We start from the raw sequence: 16,495 nt of genomic DNA on the forward strand, positions 1-16,495 counted from the left end.
GTAAGCTTCTCCTCCACCAGCTATAGCAGTAAAATACCACCTCTATTCATAGAATATATATTGGTATGACACTGACTGTTTTTTCTGCGGGGAGTACTTTTATTTTGACACTCAAAAGTACATATTGCACATAATGCTTACATAGTTTTAATTGAGTAACATTATGAATGCAGGCTTTTTGAAACCATAGTGCTACTAACATACACCACAACTTTCATAATGTTTTACTGTAATGTCAAGACATGTTTATCAGCACAGTAACAACTTAACTTAAAAAGTTCAAAGTGTGTGTATTGAATGTATTCTCATAATAACAAGGTTTGTCTGGTGGGTGTTTTCGCGATATGGTCAAATATTGTCAGTATGCATTGCCTGGCTTGGCTGGCTGATAAAACATCTCATATTAGAGAGTGGAAAGAGGCCCTTCCTCAGTTATGTTCTTGACTCTATGTTGAAATGATTCGTGCTCTAGTAAAGGAAGCAGAGGTTACCAAAAAGGTGTTAAGAAACATGTTAAAAGAGGAGTCTGAGTCACTGAGACTTTGACTGATCATAACCTTCACAACAACAAAAAAAGACACTTCTTTTCAGCACATGTACAAAAGGTTCCTGGTCGACTCGCTTAGTGGAAATGCCACATCTGTACCTGCATGTGCTTGAATCCAACATAGGACCTTTGTCACATGTCTCCATCTGTCCCCCTTAGTCTTGCCTGTTTCTCTCTCCACTATGCATAAAATCAAAGTAAAATAACAAAAACTATGTCAAAACTCTTGGTGCGTTGATGCAGTCTACCTTACATGTATTTGATTGAAACAGTATCTTATGTTGGTATATATCACAGTACAGTCCTCTCTGTCTTGTTAAATGCACAGTACACAACTAGAACTGGAGGTTTATGATAATCTCGAACATGCTGGCCGTCTGCGCGGCTGTCTACTAGTTATCCATTACTTTACATGAGTCTATAGGTTTAATAATACGTACCTATATACGCCGTCCCGAGTCATAAGTCTCTTGTGTTCTGACAGTGTGGCCAGTCCCTCAGATTGACTTCTGAACCCAGATCGTTCCCTCAGAGCCCCAAAAGCCTCGGGGGCCCATCCTGGTATGAGGTGGCAGAACAGCGGGGAGAACCCTGACGAGAACATCTCAATGTTCCTCTGGCTCTTCGTCTCAGTGGAAAGCACCTCGGAGGCGGATCGAAAGCAAACCCCCACTGAAAATCACCTGACAAGGCATTGTGAACGGTGAAGGTTGACATTAACTTCACATTATTTAATCACCTTTTATGTCTTTTTTGGGCCCCCTACTCAACAGACATCGACAAAAGTTCAAGATAACCCAGAGAGAGAAATCAATGTGGGTTGGACAGGTGGAAGATGTAGAAACCATAGTAGCTGAGTGACTGGTCGAGCCTGACCTCTAGTGGCATTCACAGAGAAACACAGACAAACAGAAAGCAAACATAAGACTGAGGTAGCTACCAGGATCTTCACAGAAAGAGTGCATGCAAGAAAAACAAATGTGAAATGAAATGAAAAATACACCACATACTTCTTAAATTAAAGTGCAGGAACATATTTTTTGCAGCAGAAGTCGTCAACCCTCCTTTCTCCAAATAAATGAAGCTAGCTAATTTGAAACCTGAGCAGCTAAATTACACTTTTTTTGGATCTATTTTCATGCTCTGCTCATTGGCAGCTATTTATCCTGTAATGTGGAAGTCTAAATGCTCTGAAAAACAGCCGCTCCATGTGTTTTTAAAAGAGTATTTGGCCTGGTCAACACATTGTGGATTCGATTTCTTATCTGTAGCCACTTTGCTATATATACTCTTAGCAAACTATCAGTAGATGAGTCAATAATGAAGATGAAGATTGATTGGTTGAACTGAGATACAATTACTTCAGCACAGTTTTGATGTACTTGTACTATGCTGCATTTCTGCATAATGCCACTTTACTTCTACTACATGTTTCTACCAGTTATAGTTGTTAGTTACCTTTGAAATTAAATGTATTTGACATTAAAACTACAGTATATGCAAAGCTTAAACATTCTTAAAGATTGGTGGTTCCCTATCTTTTTGGCTTGTGACCCCTTACAAAATGAAAACAGTGTGTTGTTGAGGCCCCTTGTCACATTTCAGATGCCTAGGAGTTGCTTACATTAAAATGTGATTCCGGTGCAGAATCATCCCAGGGTCTTTTTCTGCAATTGTATACATCAAATAAGCCATCGAGAGTTATTTTTTTCACGTATCAACTATTAACAGAGAAACCAGGGGGAGTCGCTAACAGCCGGACGTGGCTACCACTGATTAGCTCGGGGCAGCACGGTGAAGGCATTAAAACGTCTTTTTTAACCACTAATACTGCTCAAAATAACACCAAACCTCTGCAGTAGCATGAGAAGTCTCCCTAAACATAAAACACGAAAAAAACTGTCTCGATGGCTTATTTGATGTATGTAAATGCAGAAAAAGACCATTGGATGATTTTGAAGTGTGATTTCTCCTCTAAACTTCTCAGATGGGTTCATTTAATTAACGCCATGACGCCCAAATAGGTAAAACTAAAAAAAAACAAAGATTAGAGAAAAGCTTTTTATTTATTTATATTAATATATCACTATATGTTGCAGAACAGGACGCATGGCTTAACTAACCTTGTACTTTATAAACTTCAAGCACATCTGGCTGATAATACTTCTGTACTTTTACTTACGTGGGATTTGAACACAGGACCTTTACTTTAGTGGAGTATTTTTGGTAGTTTTACTTAAGTAAAAAATCCCTGCTATTGTTACATGTGACTGTAAATGTAATATCAAGATCCAATGTTTTAGTTTGCTAGGTGGTGATGGTGGGGTCTAGTGGGGATTCGCTAGAGTTGTTTGAACGTGTCAAAATTAGGTAATGTGAGACACGACACAGCAAGAAGATTTGCTGCCGGGGGAAAGTAAAGTATTCTCTTCATGCGTCTATCTTCTTGCTTGTTTCATTTCCCTCCATTAACTTTACCCCAGTTACTCCCTAATTTACTTTCCCTTACTGTCTGTCCTCCTCTCCCTCACACTGTGTTTCTCACCCTTGTGTCATTGTCTCTCTTTTCTCTCAACATTCACAGAGAAACCAGAGCTGTCAAGACATGCTGAGCAAAGTCTCATTCTCACACAGGCTTGTCCCAGGGTGTGGCTCTCTGGGTGTGTATGTGTGTGTGTGTGCACATCATAAATTATGACTCACATCTGTGGGTCTGTGTGTGAGTGTGTGTGTGTTGACAACCCCGTGTGAGTCCGATCACTGAGACAGGAACATAATATGCATTCAGGTTGGATTTACTGCCCGACCTCACTGACATTGTAAATGAACTCACACTTAGACTGGGATCAGTTTTGAAACTTAAGTTCATTTCTGGCGTTTCTTACTTCGGTGGTCATCTTTATTGCTTACTGCAAAGTGGAGACAGAAAGGATTATGAAACATTTAACAAATTTAACAGTAGATGCACTTTATCCTTCTAATATATTTCTCCTTTAGGTCCCTGTTCCTCTCTCTCCCTCTTTATCCCTCCGGACATGAACATGGTCACTGTGTTGTAAAAATGAGTCAGAAAATGTCCCCGCTCTCAAAAAAGAAACTTTTTATTGCATAAAAATACACAGACTACCAAAAATAATCAATTCATACTACAGCAGAAGAACAGCTGGGTGATTTCCAGAAGTGGATGAATGTTAATAAGACATTCTCTATAGTACATTATAGACCCATACAGTGACTAATAATGTCTGAAAAAGCTGGCGTTGAGATATTTATGCCCGTTTTTCACCTCACCTTCGAGACACGCAGGCAGAGCTTCTTCAAGTAAAAACCTGCCTGACTCCGTCTCAGATTCTCAGTTAAAACTTCCACCAATTCATAGTTATTAGAAGTCAGATGGTAAAAGCATGTCGGTTTGTGAACTTTGACCACTGATAACACCACTCATCAGGTCTCTTTTTTCATTCAACAGTTATACGGTTCCTCAGAACTCTTTCATGTAACAAAACAATATAACTTGGTCTTGCTTGGGCATGAATTTGGCCTTGGTATGAACAGAAATGTAGCTGGAAAAGTGTGAGTCAGGAAAACCAAACCGACCGGTTTGATAGGACATTCAACTACACAACACTAAAGCTAAGGCACAAGTTTTACACAGTATGTCAGAAGATTGTACACCTCGGTCTCAGTGTCTCATCAAACCAGCAGATGGTTAGCCAGAAGAGCATTATCAAAATTTATGAAGTCTTTTAGAAAATAAATGATTGGTCATCTTGGTTGAATGCACTCTCTATGCATCTACTTCGAAGCAACAAGACATGAACATTGCAGGAGTTTGAGTTTCTATTGTTCCCTTTCAGCTCAAATTAAAGACAGGTTTTCTAAATTCGCGTTACAGATATATTACCAATCTTATGGAAATTCATTTAAATTTGCTTCCAGTTCAGAGTGATAGAACTGCAGCCAAGTTAATCAACTATCACATGTTGTGTCCTCTGCGTCCTCTGAACAGATAAAAACACAACACAGAAAACTCCCTCAGTTATATCCCTTTGGTCATAAGAAAATAAGAATACAAAACTCTGGAGACAGACGGCAGCTGAGAATTATCACAAAAAAATGCATAAAAAAGGTGCAAACAAGACTGTTAAACTACATTTCTATATACCATACGTATAGATTACATTCAGCTTCTGACTCCAAGTCTTTGCTTCCTTTTTACCTTACAACCACATACACAATAAAAGACACGTTCATGAACGGAGAACAACTCATTATAACACACGGGACAAAACCAAATGATGATTAATGATTCATTTTGCATCCTGTGCAAATTTTAGTCTGCTCTTCTACCAAGTTTCTAGGAAATCTAAAATAAAATCAGGCTAAAGCTATGCTTTACACATAATTACATCCCTTATGTTAAGTGCACTTGGGTGATCTTGCATTGAGAATTACTGGTAAAAAGTACAGATAAAATGAGGAATATGTCTTACTCAAATGCAGAATGTGAAAAAACACCATGGTAAAAACTATTTTTTATAATGCTGACTTAATCTAAAATAGACGTCTGTACATTTAAGCAGATGCGACATCCAATCACAGTCCACTTCCAGCAAGAATCCCCCTTGCTTCGGACTTTGCTCTTGGTTGTTAGGAGGGTTTTTTTCCACTGCTGAACCAAATCTAACTGAACTGAACCACCGTGGATCTTTGGAGAAATGGTACAGTGTAAAAATGCTCAATGGTCAGCACCGATCCAGCTCAGAGTGAAAAGTGGAAGTGTCTGTGACTGGGTGGGTGTGCAGGTTTAGTCTTTAAGCAGAGGAATAGATGTATTTGGTCTTGGCCAGGCCGGTCAGTTCATCCTCGTAGCGTGGCAGGCAGCAGAAGAGGACGGCACAGCCAATGCAGAGGATGGTGGCGCCCCAGCCGAAGCCGTAGGCCCAGGTGTAGTAGTAGTGACCCTCGAAGATAAGCTCGTTGAATTTGCAGGGGTAGATGATCAGAGCGATGACCTGTATAATCACTGCACAGAGACACAGAGAGATGACCTTATAGTAAGACATGCAGCCGGTTTGACAAATAGACCTCACTGACACTAACATCAGGGTGGGGAAAATACCTTCACATGAGCGTGTAAGAGTTACATCAACATACTATTATCTGTGATATGGAGGTGAGTCAGTATTAGCTGACAGCCATCAGACCGGTCACTGAAACGCAGCTATGGCTTCTCGAGAAAGGTGTGACACTCACTTGTCCTGTGATGCATTTTTCTGTGTAGCCTTGTACGCCCTCAAGCAAAGGCAGGGCAGGCAGTGAGTCAAGTCAGTGTGATACTTCATCCCACATTGTTCAGAATCACTGACAATTTCTGTATTTTATTTAAGGCTTTTTTTTACCCTGTGAGGTCAGGAGTGACCCGACAGGAGGAAGAGAACCATATTTACTTTATTTTAGCCCATTTGCTACAAATACTTCACATTACTGATCACCATTTTACAATGCATGACACTGATTCAAAAGATGCCTAAGTAAGGTCACTCGATCACTGCAGATATTCCGTGGGGATCGTGAGCAGTGTTTTCTAACAGTCTCCATGTGACTTTAAAAAGCTCAAAAGCAAAACTTTAGCCTAACTATAACTGGGTAAAACAACACTGACTCTTGAGTTTGAATGATTCAATGTAAAAACATCACATAGCTTCAGTGAAGAGCTGGCACAAGCCCGTACAGAATTGACTGTACGTCATACTGGGAAACAGCAGGGAATATGTTCCACTTAAAGACACTTAAGGGGAAATAAAAAGGGCAAGACTTCACGTTGAAAGGCTGAGAATCATCATCTTCATCTCTGTCTGTGTTAAGGCACTCCTTGTAAAAAAGGATAGCATCGCACTTTTATCCCATTTCTCAGCACTAAGTGAGCATCGGATTATGACGATAAGTGTTGTAAAATCATCTTGGATGATTCATATGATCCAATAACTGTGCTGGAGAGATGAAAGCCCGACAGAGGGATACTGCAAGTGTACTTTAATCCAATTATTCTTGTCTGATCTCTTTCTTTCTTTTACTTCCGAGACTCTGAATGAAACAGGAGTCATTCTGTGCCACCTGTAGGACCCAAGTGCCACTTTCAACTCCCTCTGACAAATTTACAACAGACATCCCAGTGCCTGTGAAATATTACTATTACAATGACAATCATGGCTGGGTCACTAGTCAATGAAGTCATTGTGTGTGTCTGTTCTCAGACTCTGTGTGGGGTGAGTCCGTCACATAAACAGACTAAAGCAGCTGCTCCCATGGTTACACCTAAACCCCGCCCTTTCCCTCCTCCCAAAACAATTAACTCATTTCTGCTTCCTTCACTGCCTTTGTCTCTTGGTGCTTTTCCTTTTTATTATAAACTTTCACACATCATCGTGTTCTTTGGGATTAAGGTTAGGTTTTCCTCACTTAATCACTCCCACTTATAATCTTTCACTCCTCTATTCTTACACATTCTGTTAACATCACCTTGATGTCTCATTTGTCAAATTTTATGGAAATCTGTATTTTTCCAGCTGGACCGTGGACATGACTAACCACCGCAAAGTCTTGTAAAATATCATTTAAATTTGAATGGTTGGGCTCAGAAGGTCACAAAATAATAAAAGAAATTGTACAATTCTCACTTGACACTGAATTAAAACGTATTCCTTGTTGGTATGATCAAAATGTGCATGAAGCAACAAGTATTTCAACTATTAATACGAGAAAGTTTTGAAAAATTGTCTTGTTTAATTATTCTTCCATCAGATATTCACTGATTCAAATCATAATTATGTAGATTTTAGATCATGTTATGAACACTTCCCAGACTTTAGTGTAAAGGGATTATTTCTTCTTTAAAGAATAGTTCCAATGAAAACTGTCCACAACAAGCAGCTCATACCTCAAACCTTAGAATAACACCACTAGTGTTAAGTGAGAAAACATTTGTAATTTGGGATTGAGGTAAACTTTAATACAACCACTGCCCTGAGGCTGCTGCTTGAAATTGCAGTTAAATTTCTTACAAATGCGAATATTATCATGTTTTCTGAGGATGGAACAGTTTCAGTTCATCTTCTTTAAATGTTGATCTTTGTGTAGTAAGGGATGATTTCATTTTCTAACACAATACAACTGAAACAGGGTGATTTTGATTATTCTCTGTTACTGCCAACACCTCATTGCTTCAAACATCTCTAATTATGTTCTAAATGCTTGCTGGAAATGAAACTTTTTGCACGCGTGTTCGTGAGCATGTGTGTGGATATCTTACCAACAAGGATCAACATTCCCCCTATGAGGGGCAGGAGAGTGATGTTGAGTGTGCAGCACAGAGCCACACAGGAGACGATGAAGGCGACGATGAGGATGAGGAGGCCGATGATCATCAGAGCAGCCACTGCCTGAGCCCAAGCTGGAGATACAACACAAACAAACATACTGATCAGTTACACGCAAGCACATGGAAATACTCTTAAAAAACCTGAAAAGCCATGACGTTTGTTTTTTAATTTTGGAATTGCACGGACACACGCACACTTTCATAGTTTCAAGTTATTTTCTGTGACAAAAATGTTGATATGTTCATCTTAACGGTATTCAGTTATTATTAATATCTGTTCTCAGAGCAATGGTTTAACAGCAAGTGGTGAAGTGAGTGCTGCTTTTCAGACTTTTGCACTTTTTTTGTTTTTGAAGGTACAATTTTAAAATCACAGTTAATCTCCTAAAAAGACGCCAGAAATGAACTCTTTGTGATAACATTTTTATGTTTCAATACTGGAGGTTATGTTAAGAACAACAGGAAATCATAAACCTCTATATACATCTGTAATACTGGACATGGATCATTTTAACATAAGTATGCCTATGCAAACATCGTATTCTTGTTTATACACGTTTATCCAACACAGAGCTCTTATTTGCCCTTATGCCTATGTTCTTTGGGCTTAAGATGCAAATACAACATTATTTTCAAAAAGTACCTACATAATGGAAACTTGATTATTTTACTAATACAGATGTTTCAATAGCATTTATTTTGCTCTTTATTTTCTTTGTTATACTGCTCGTACCAGTTTTTACTCCCATTTTTAGTCATCTGTTGTGCAACGTGTCTACACAGTCTTCAGCCCTCTGACGATCTCTCTCTCACCACTAACAGCATGAACTCATGACGGCACATTCCACAAGGTTAGCGAGGTTCAAGCTGATACGGTGGGTGAGGGAGACGAGCTGTCTTTTTGCTACACCCACCACCGCCGCACCCTTCACAATGCTTCCCCTCGCTATGTCACTCTGATTTTTTGCAGAATTGACATCTATAACAACAAGAAACTTGTAGTAACAATACTTTTTTTGTACAAGCCGTCACATGAGAAAAAAAAGCGAGACAAAGGTGTTTCGGTGGGGAAGTTCAAATGTATAAAGATAACCTCAGGAAAATCTCATGCCTCTAACACATTTCCTGACGTAGTCTTTGTGCTCTGAACAGGTTTCACAAGATTCAAATAAAGATCTGCCTATGCATTAAGCTTCATGTAAACATGCAGCTCATGTTGCATCCTACAAACTGTTGATTAATCAAACAGAGAAAACGCTAATGCAGATAATCCTGACTTTTTTTCTTTCTTTTTATAATTAATGGTAAGACTACAGCCAAGCCCACTGTGTGCATTTTCAACATGCAGTTACACCCAATGCACTGTAACTGTATCGGCCAACGCCCTAAATTATTCAAACAAGTGTGTGTGTGTGTGTGTGTGTGTGTGTGTGTGTGTGTGTGTGTGTGTGTGTGTGTGTGTGTGTGTGTGTGTGTGTGTGTGTGTGTGTGTGTGTGTGTGTGTGTAATCAGCTAATGCCCTACCTGCCTCAGCCGGAGGTATTTCTCACACACACTGACACACACCAGACTAGTTCAACTGGTTCAATTTTCTCCCTGAAGCAGATGCTTGAATTAAAACCTAAGATTTAGTGTAGTAGGAATTAAATTATCACAAATTAAAACTTAATATCATCAGACAAGAGTAACCAAGCAAAGCACAAACACACTCCCTAATTTGAAGAAGTGTAGTCTCCATTCTGTTTCGTTTTAATTATCCTTCTTCAAGAACAGATTGTCCAACAGCACGGCATTTGAATGATATCAGCCTTTCCCATGAAACATGAGCACCACATAATAGTTAAGACTAAAAACAATCATATCATCATGAAACCTCACTGAAGATTCGGTCAGATTATTTCTCTTTAAAGCATTAAAGGTTGTTGTAAACAAGAAAGCTGAATTTCGCATGATCATCGTAGCATTCCAGCATGCTTTGGTTTCGTGGCGCAGTGATAATTCACCATGTGTGCTGTGGTGCATTTGAAACTATTTTAATTCTGTAAAAGTGGTAAGGGGAAGGACGTTTTGTCATGAACTAGAGGCAGTGATTTGAATTTAAACAACCTGCATGTGGACGTGTGAGCGGTTAAATTACTTCTACACACCAGTTTTTCAAGTTAAAATGTGCATATTCATGGGGAAAAACAAAAAAGGAAGGAACTCCACTTGTTCCCTTCTTATAAAATATACTGTACTACCAGTATATCTGTAAAAATGCCCCACAGCACGGCATCGTTGTGTCCTCATGCCAGTGTGTTTGTTCCTGTGTTATGCTGGTGAATGTTCTGCACTATGGTGAAAATGGCTGGGCGTGTGCCGGTCCCGATCACTCATGCTTAATGCCACCCAGCTGTCCAGCATCTGTTTTCCTTTTCTGATCAAAACGACAGAGATTAGGCTGCACCCTTACATGAACAAGTTCTTCACTGCAGCTTTACTAAAACGCTCCAGAGAATCGTACAATCGCAAAAACACACTGACTTCCCCACGTACATTGCATAAAGCTTCAGCCGTGGTAAATGTTCTAAAACCGGGGCCCTGGTCTTACAGTCGAGGTATTCATGACGCCTCTTTAGAAAAAGGTTTTCACACAAGCAGCAGTTGATCCAACTGGAGACTCTGGAGCCAGATGCTCTTCGTTCAGGCAACACAGTGCCAATGTTTTAATTAATTCTTTACAAAGTGTCTATCATTACATTATTTTTTCTGAATTTAGATATTCTTTATTCTGTCCAGTGCTACATGCACAACTACAACCATTAAAAGGAGTCTTGAATGCACAAGTGAATGTAAAAATATACCAACTCAATCAAGAAAATATATTTTATACATCTTTTATGATTGTATACAGTAGTTTTCAGGGTTATACGATAAGTGGATCAACAAAAACTTAATTGGCAACTGTATTGATAATACATTCATTTCAAGTACTTTTTCAAGCAAGAATGCCAAATATTCTCTGGTTTCAGCCTCCAAAATGAGAGGATTTGCTATTTTCTTTTGGTCATACATGATAGTAAACTCAATATCTTTGGGATGAAATAAGGAACGAGAAGAAACGTTTACATTTTCGAGTCAAAATGATTAGTTAAGAAAATAACTCGCAGAATAATAATTATTTTAGGGGATATGGTTAAAAATTCAGCAAATTCAACACCAAAGCTGTTAATGATTAAAAGGAATGAAGGAATTGCGGTCATCGGTTAATCCGATGATAAAAATGAAGATGTTTCATTACATTTACACAACAGCCATATACAAATAAAGCTGTGGGATTCATTGGTATTTTACCGGTTAATTGCTATGTGGTGTATCATCGTATCGCCCTTCCCTTGAGCGATGATTCCGATTAAACTTTCATACTTTTTCCAATGACGTGGTCATGCCACATCATGCAAACATGTTTATTCCTGCATTTGAATACAGCTTCCCGTGTATACAGGGAGCGACCTTAACACCATGCCCTTCATCCGCACACATGGACTGTACTGGTCATGTTTGTTTCCTCTGTTTTCACTTCACAAACATATCCGCATAAGTAGATCGGAGCTGAGACTCAAGAATGCTCAGAGGAACCTCGGGGGAAAAATGTACCAGAGATCCAGCCAGAAGTCTTTTGGCAGCAGTGATGGTCTTTTGTTTACGTCAGTCCAGCTGAGAACCGGCCAAAACAGTAGTTCAGACAGCAGAACAAAACTACTGGAGCTGAAACGTCAAAAGAGACCGGAAAATGCGTGGAAAATACTTTTTACAGTAAGGGAACTAAATAAAAACATTTGTGTTTTAGTCTCTTTTGCTCATGCATACGATAAAACACGGAAACAGGAAAAGATGGGTGATTTTCAGATCTAGATAAGACGAGACACGTCCCATTAAAAATGATTAGAAGCCAACGCCAATTACAACTGTGATCTTATGTTATAGACATGGATATGATTACTTTCTCAATTAATCCTGTCCTAATCCTTACAATATACTAGAGCCAAAGGAGACAGCATTAAATGTCTTATTTACCTTCTAAAACGCTACAAAGTTCAAACTGCTACCAAGGAAGACCAAGAAAAGCAGCAAATCCTTGCATCTGAGAACCCGGCAGCATCAAATCTTTGCCGTTTTTGTTTGAAAAATTATTAAAACGTTTATCTAAATATTTTCTTTCAATCATTAATGAACTAATCCTTGCAGAACTCCACTGCACCATATCAGATGTGTGTACCAGAGCCTGTCAGAGATTAACAAATACTCCCTTCACTCCCATTCAGCCTCGAGGTCGGGACTTGACAGGTTAGCACTCAGGTTATGTAATGACTTGAACAATGCGGAGTTTCTAGCAGCCGTAAACAGAAACCCTTTAAATGTTCAGGAATACCAGGTCATTAACGCTCTGATGGAAGCATTCATACCACTGCCCGTGTCCCAGGGAACATGTATGTGTTTCACAGATCACAGATGGAGCTCCGTGCCATTCGCTTCGCTCAGCTAAGAGCAACAATACAGTCTTTGATGGGGAGCGTGGGTGTAGAATAACACAAATACAACCTGAGGCGGAGCGAGGGAGTGAACAGACGTCTGCTCTGTTCACAGATATTGTTCAACATCATTTTTCATTGAGTGTGTTATTGAGTTTTTGTGCCTTTGCTCGGACATTCACACTGAAGAAGAATTTCATTAACAGTTTTTCTATATATAGTTGTATTTGTGTTAACAGGTCTGACAGACAGACAACTTAAAATATGGAGTGTAAGTCACAAACCATTTCAAATATTCTAAATGTGCCTGAAGTGTTGTGAGTTTCTGGTTTGACAAAATGCTGAATGTTAGCCCCCAGCTAACCGAACTACTCTCTGTGAGCTGCTTTATTAGAATTAAGTTATTTCTAAGCTATTTTCCTCTAAAGACTAATATAATTCATGGAGCCCAGATGGTTTGTTATTGGTAGAGTTATTAGAAGTAGTTGTTGTAGTAAAACTTATACTGTTATAGTGCAGTATTGTTGTTCTGCTTCCTTGCCTGCAGAAACAATAGTTTTAGAAAATAAAGCATAAACACAGCAACAGGAAGAGATCCCATGTGCGATGCCGCTGTACTGGCTGGGAATGTGCAGCTACTGTCCCCGTTTCATAAGATTTTATCCGGCGTGTTATTGAATCAGTGTGATATGACACTGATCTGCAGCTCATATTAAATCACTATGCAAAGTCAAATCAGATTAAAGTAGAAAATGCGTCATATTTCTTGTCAGTGGTGGGTTCAGTGGTGGAAGACGTAGTCAGATGATTTACTTAAGTCAAAGTAGGAATACAACATATGATAAACACTCAAGTAAAAGTCCTGAATTCAAAATGTTACTTCAGTATTATAAGCCAAATGTACTTTAAAGCACTCTGTGTGTGGAATGAAAAAGAGCATTTTAATGTTGGAGTTTGTCAATGTGGAGCCAACTTTATATACTTTATATACACTACTCAGTTTATTCATATTATACGTCTTATTATGTAAAAAGTAACTAGTAACTGTAAGTGAAAATAAATGTTATACACGTTTCCCTCTGAAATATTCAAGTAAAGTACTCCAGACTACAATACTTGAGTAAAAGTACTTACGTGTTACATTCAACCACTGGCTATGATTGCATTAAACTCTATACAAGGAGACTTTAATTGAAAGTATTTCGACAGGTATGAGCAGGTATCAACTTAAAACATCTTTAATTATCTGTTATTGCACAGTATGAAGAGGGGGCACCTCCTTGAGGCGCTTTCCTCCAGTTGTTCCATCCTTTATGGGATACTGGGCTACACAGATAAACTTAATTTAAAAAGAGGCAAGTCAAATTCAAAGTTAACAAGGAGGAAGGGCTGTTGTGTTTGTTTTCTTTATACAGCATATGTATGGGACCTCCCTTTTCCCTACTGTATTTACCCAGGCTGCAGACCAAAGTTCAATCCTGCCTAAGAGAGTGAGAGTAGGCCTCAGCCCTCCTCCCCTCAGCCGGGACTTTTTGGTTGTAATCTGAGGTCGAGTCCTTCAAGTGAATGTTGAATTTTACACCCCAGCGACACAGAGTCAGGTCACACTGACGGCATTAACGCGTGCATTCTCTCTTTCTATGCCATGCGCTCTAGTCTTGTTGTTTAGGAGGACCTATATCTTTATAAACGGACACTTACAGTACTCCATGAGCGACTTGCAGTCCCAGTTGTCGTTCCTGCCTCGGCACTGGTCCCACATACTGGCGTAGTGAGTCTTGGCGTCCTCGTCCTCGACCCATCCCGAGGTCGCGGCGATGGCGATAATGTCAAAAATAATGGCGAAAAGCAGCAGCAGGGGCACGATCCACCTGCATCGGGGGTAGGCGATCCCACAGCGAAACATGACCGACGATCGGAGTGTGTGGAGCGGGGTAGAGAGAGATAGAGATAGAGAGAGAGTAGGACGTGCTGTGTAGTCCCCTCGGATTATATGGTGTCCGGTGCGTCTTAGCGCAAAGAGAATGTCTGTAGGTGTGGTGTGGATATTAGACAAATGCCCCACCCGAGTGTGTCATGCAACCTGTTTTGGGACCTGAAGGGCTGGGCTTGTCTGGAAGCTGAAACTGGATCAAGCCCAGCCCCGTTCACTGTGTCATATTACACCCAGAAAGAAACTGGATCTGAACACGGACCTAACTCCTGAATCCCAACATTTTTTAATTATTTTTAATAACAGTAAATGTGGTAATTTTCTCAGGTTGAGTATCTCAACAGGTAGCTTTTGAGCTTTTGACTGGGCACTGAGTGGGTGGGGTGAGAGAGGAAAGGTAGAAAACGAGTGAAAAACATAGTGAAAGAATGCAGTGCATGAAGTTACCACGAGGTGGCACCCCAGCTCACTCTAACAAGGGAAGAGAGAAAATAACTATTGTATTTCTGCAAGCTCCCCTTTCACCACATACCAGTGCATCTGAGATACTGACAGATTCAATACCAAGTTTGAAGTTTACTAAATTTATAGGCTACAGCACTTTAGAAAGCAATATTTCACCAAAGTGCTTCACAAAGACAGACATATATGTGCACAAGTATAAAACATAAATGTGCATATAGATCAGACCATTACACACAGGGGTGTTTGTTCCTTTACATTCTGTGGTGCAAGAAATTGGAGTTAATTATCGCACTTTTATCTGGGAAAAAAGTAACCACTACAGTTAGAAAACAAGCTAGTTTGTGGTTGATAGGAAACTTGGAAGTGTAATTGGTGTATTTATTTATTGTAATTCCATGATACAACGAAACATTTGCATCAAGATCATCAATATATGTGACTGGGGGTCTTCTCGCTCATTGTGCCAATTAACTAAAAGAGAAAGCAACATAAATGAAACTTGTATAGTCTTTTGTACACACTTTGGTTTTGCTGCAAATGTGCAATGACTGTATTTTTAGCTGCTTACAGTCACCTACTGACATAAGAACCAATTTAAGTCGCTCAAGTGCAACTTTTGTGGGGATTTGTTATTTGTCTCAATTTGTGTTATATTTAGTATTTACATTGGTGTATACTGTATAGTACTAAGTGGCTATAATTCTATTTTCATATGTAAATAGATGTTAATAATGTGGCCTGCTCTTCTGCTGCTGTGACACCTGCACAGGATCAGTAACGTTTATCTGATCTTATGATAAACGAGTGGGGAAACACAACAATTTCAGATGTTTCTTTACAGTCACTAAACCACTTGCACACCTGAGGGGGATTTGGGTGTTTCCACTCTAGCACCATGAAAACCCCAAATGAGGCAAAGTCCTTTGGCAGAACGCTTGATATCTGGAGACAGTGTTTTGTGCTTCACAGCAGTGAAGAACAGAACAACTCTCATGACACTCTCCCTTTCTGATTCACATCTTTAAGCCCTTCTATCTTTGAATAAATCTGATGCAATATCACAGAGAAAACCGTAAGAGTCGACAGAGTCAGACGCTGATTCAAGAAAAAAGCAGATGACATCATCAGTTGGGGTGTTAATCCACTGATGTTCACAGCATTTGTGGATGTCAATTTGCTGTCCAAAATGATTTAAACAGCATCATTTGAATGTGTTTTTAAGGATTTTTATTTAAATATTAAGAGCTGCGGGCCCTGTGAGGGGGAGAAGTGCAAACTTGTACACATTCTTTATTCTTTGAAATAGGAGATTAGAGGATAGGTAGGTATTTGTGTTTTTGTTAAGCCACAGTACAGGTTGAATAAATAAATGTTACTGATATGCTCAACCTAAGGATAAATATCATGCCCATCTTAAAACCACTGCTTGTGTAAAATAAATATTCTAAGGTATTTTTATATATAAATGAGAAATAAATATGAAGACACTGACAATAGTATGGATTGTTTTACTTTGGCGTGTAACAATGATTATATGATGGTACAAATACTCAGACAGACCTGATATAATGCTTTGTTGGTGACAAACAATACATGACAAAACAATGATAAAATGCAGTTTGTGCTTTGGTTATCTTCTAAACATCTTCACATAAAGC

The 16,495-nt window shown here is 39.2% G+C and overlaps 1 protein-coding gene across 1 annotated transcript; it reads right to left on the reverse strand.

Moving 5' to 3' along the window:
* Positions 1-3,630: 3,630 nt before the first annotated feature.
* On the reverse strand, positions 3,631-14,491 carry perp (p53 apoptosis effector related to pmp22). The gene is made up of 3 exons (XM_083922796.1): positions 14,141-14,491; positions 7,860-8,000; positions 3,631-5,573 (listed from the first exon to the last, which is right to left on the reverse strand). The coding sequence occupies exons 1-3, from the start codon at positions 14,343-14,345 to the stop codon at positions 5,362-5,364; spliced, it is 558 nt and encodes a 185-aa protein (XP_083778922.1). The 5' UTR covers positions 14,346-14,491; the 3' UTR covers positions 3,631-5,361.
* Positions 14,492-16,495: the final 2,004 nt, after the last annotated feature.

The sequence above is a fragment of the Echiichthys vipera genome, assembly GCF_963691815.1.
Source record: "Echiichthys vipera genome assembly, chromosome: 11".
NCBI classification, from domain to species: domain Eukaryota; kingdom Metazoa; phylum Chordata; class Actinopteri; order Perciformes; family Trachinidae; genus Echiichthys; species Echiichthys vipera.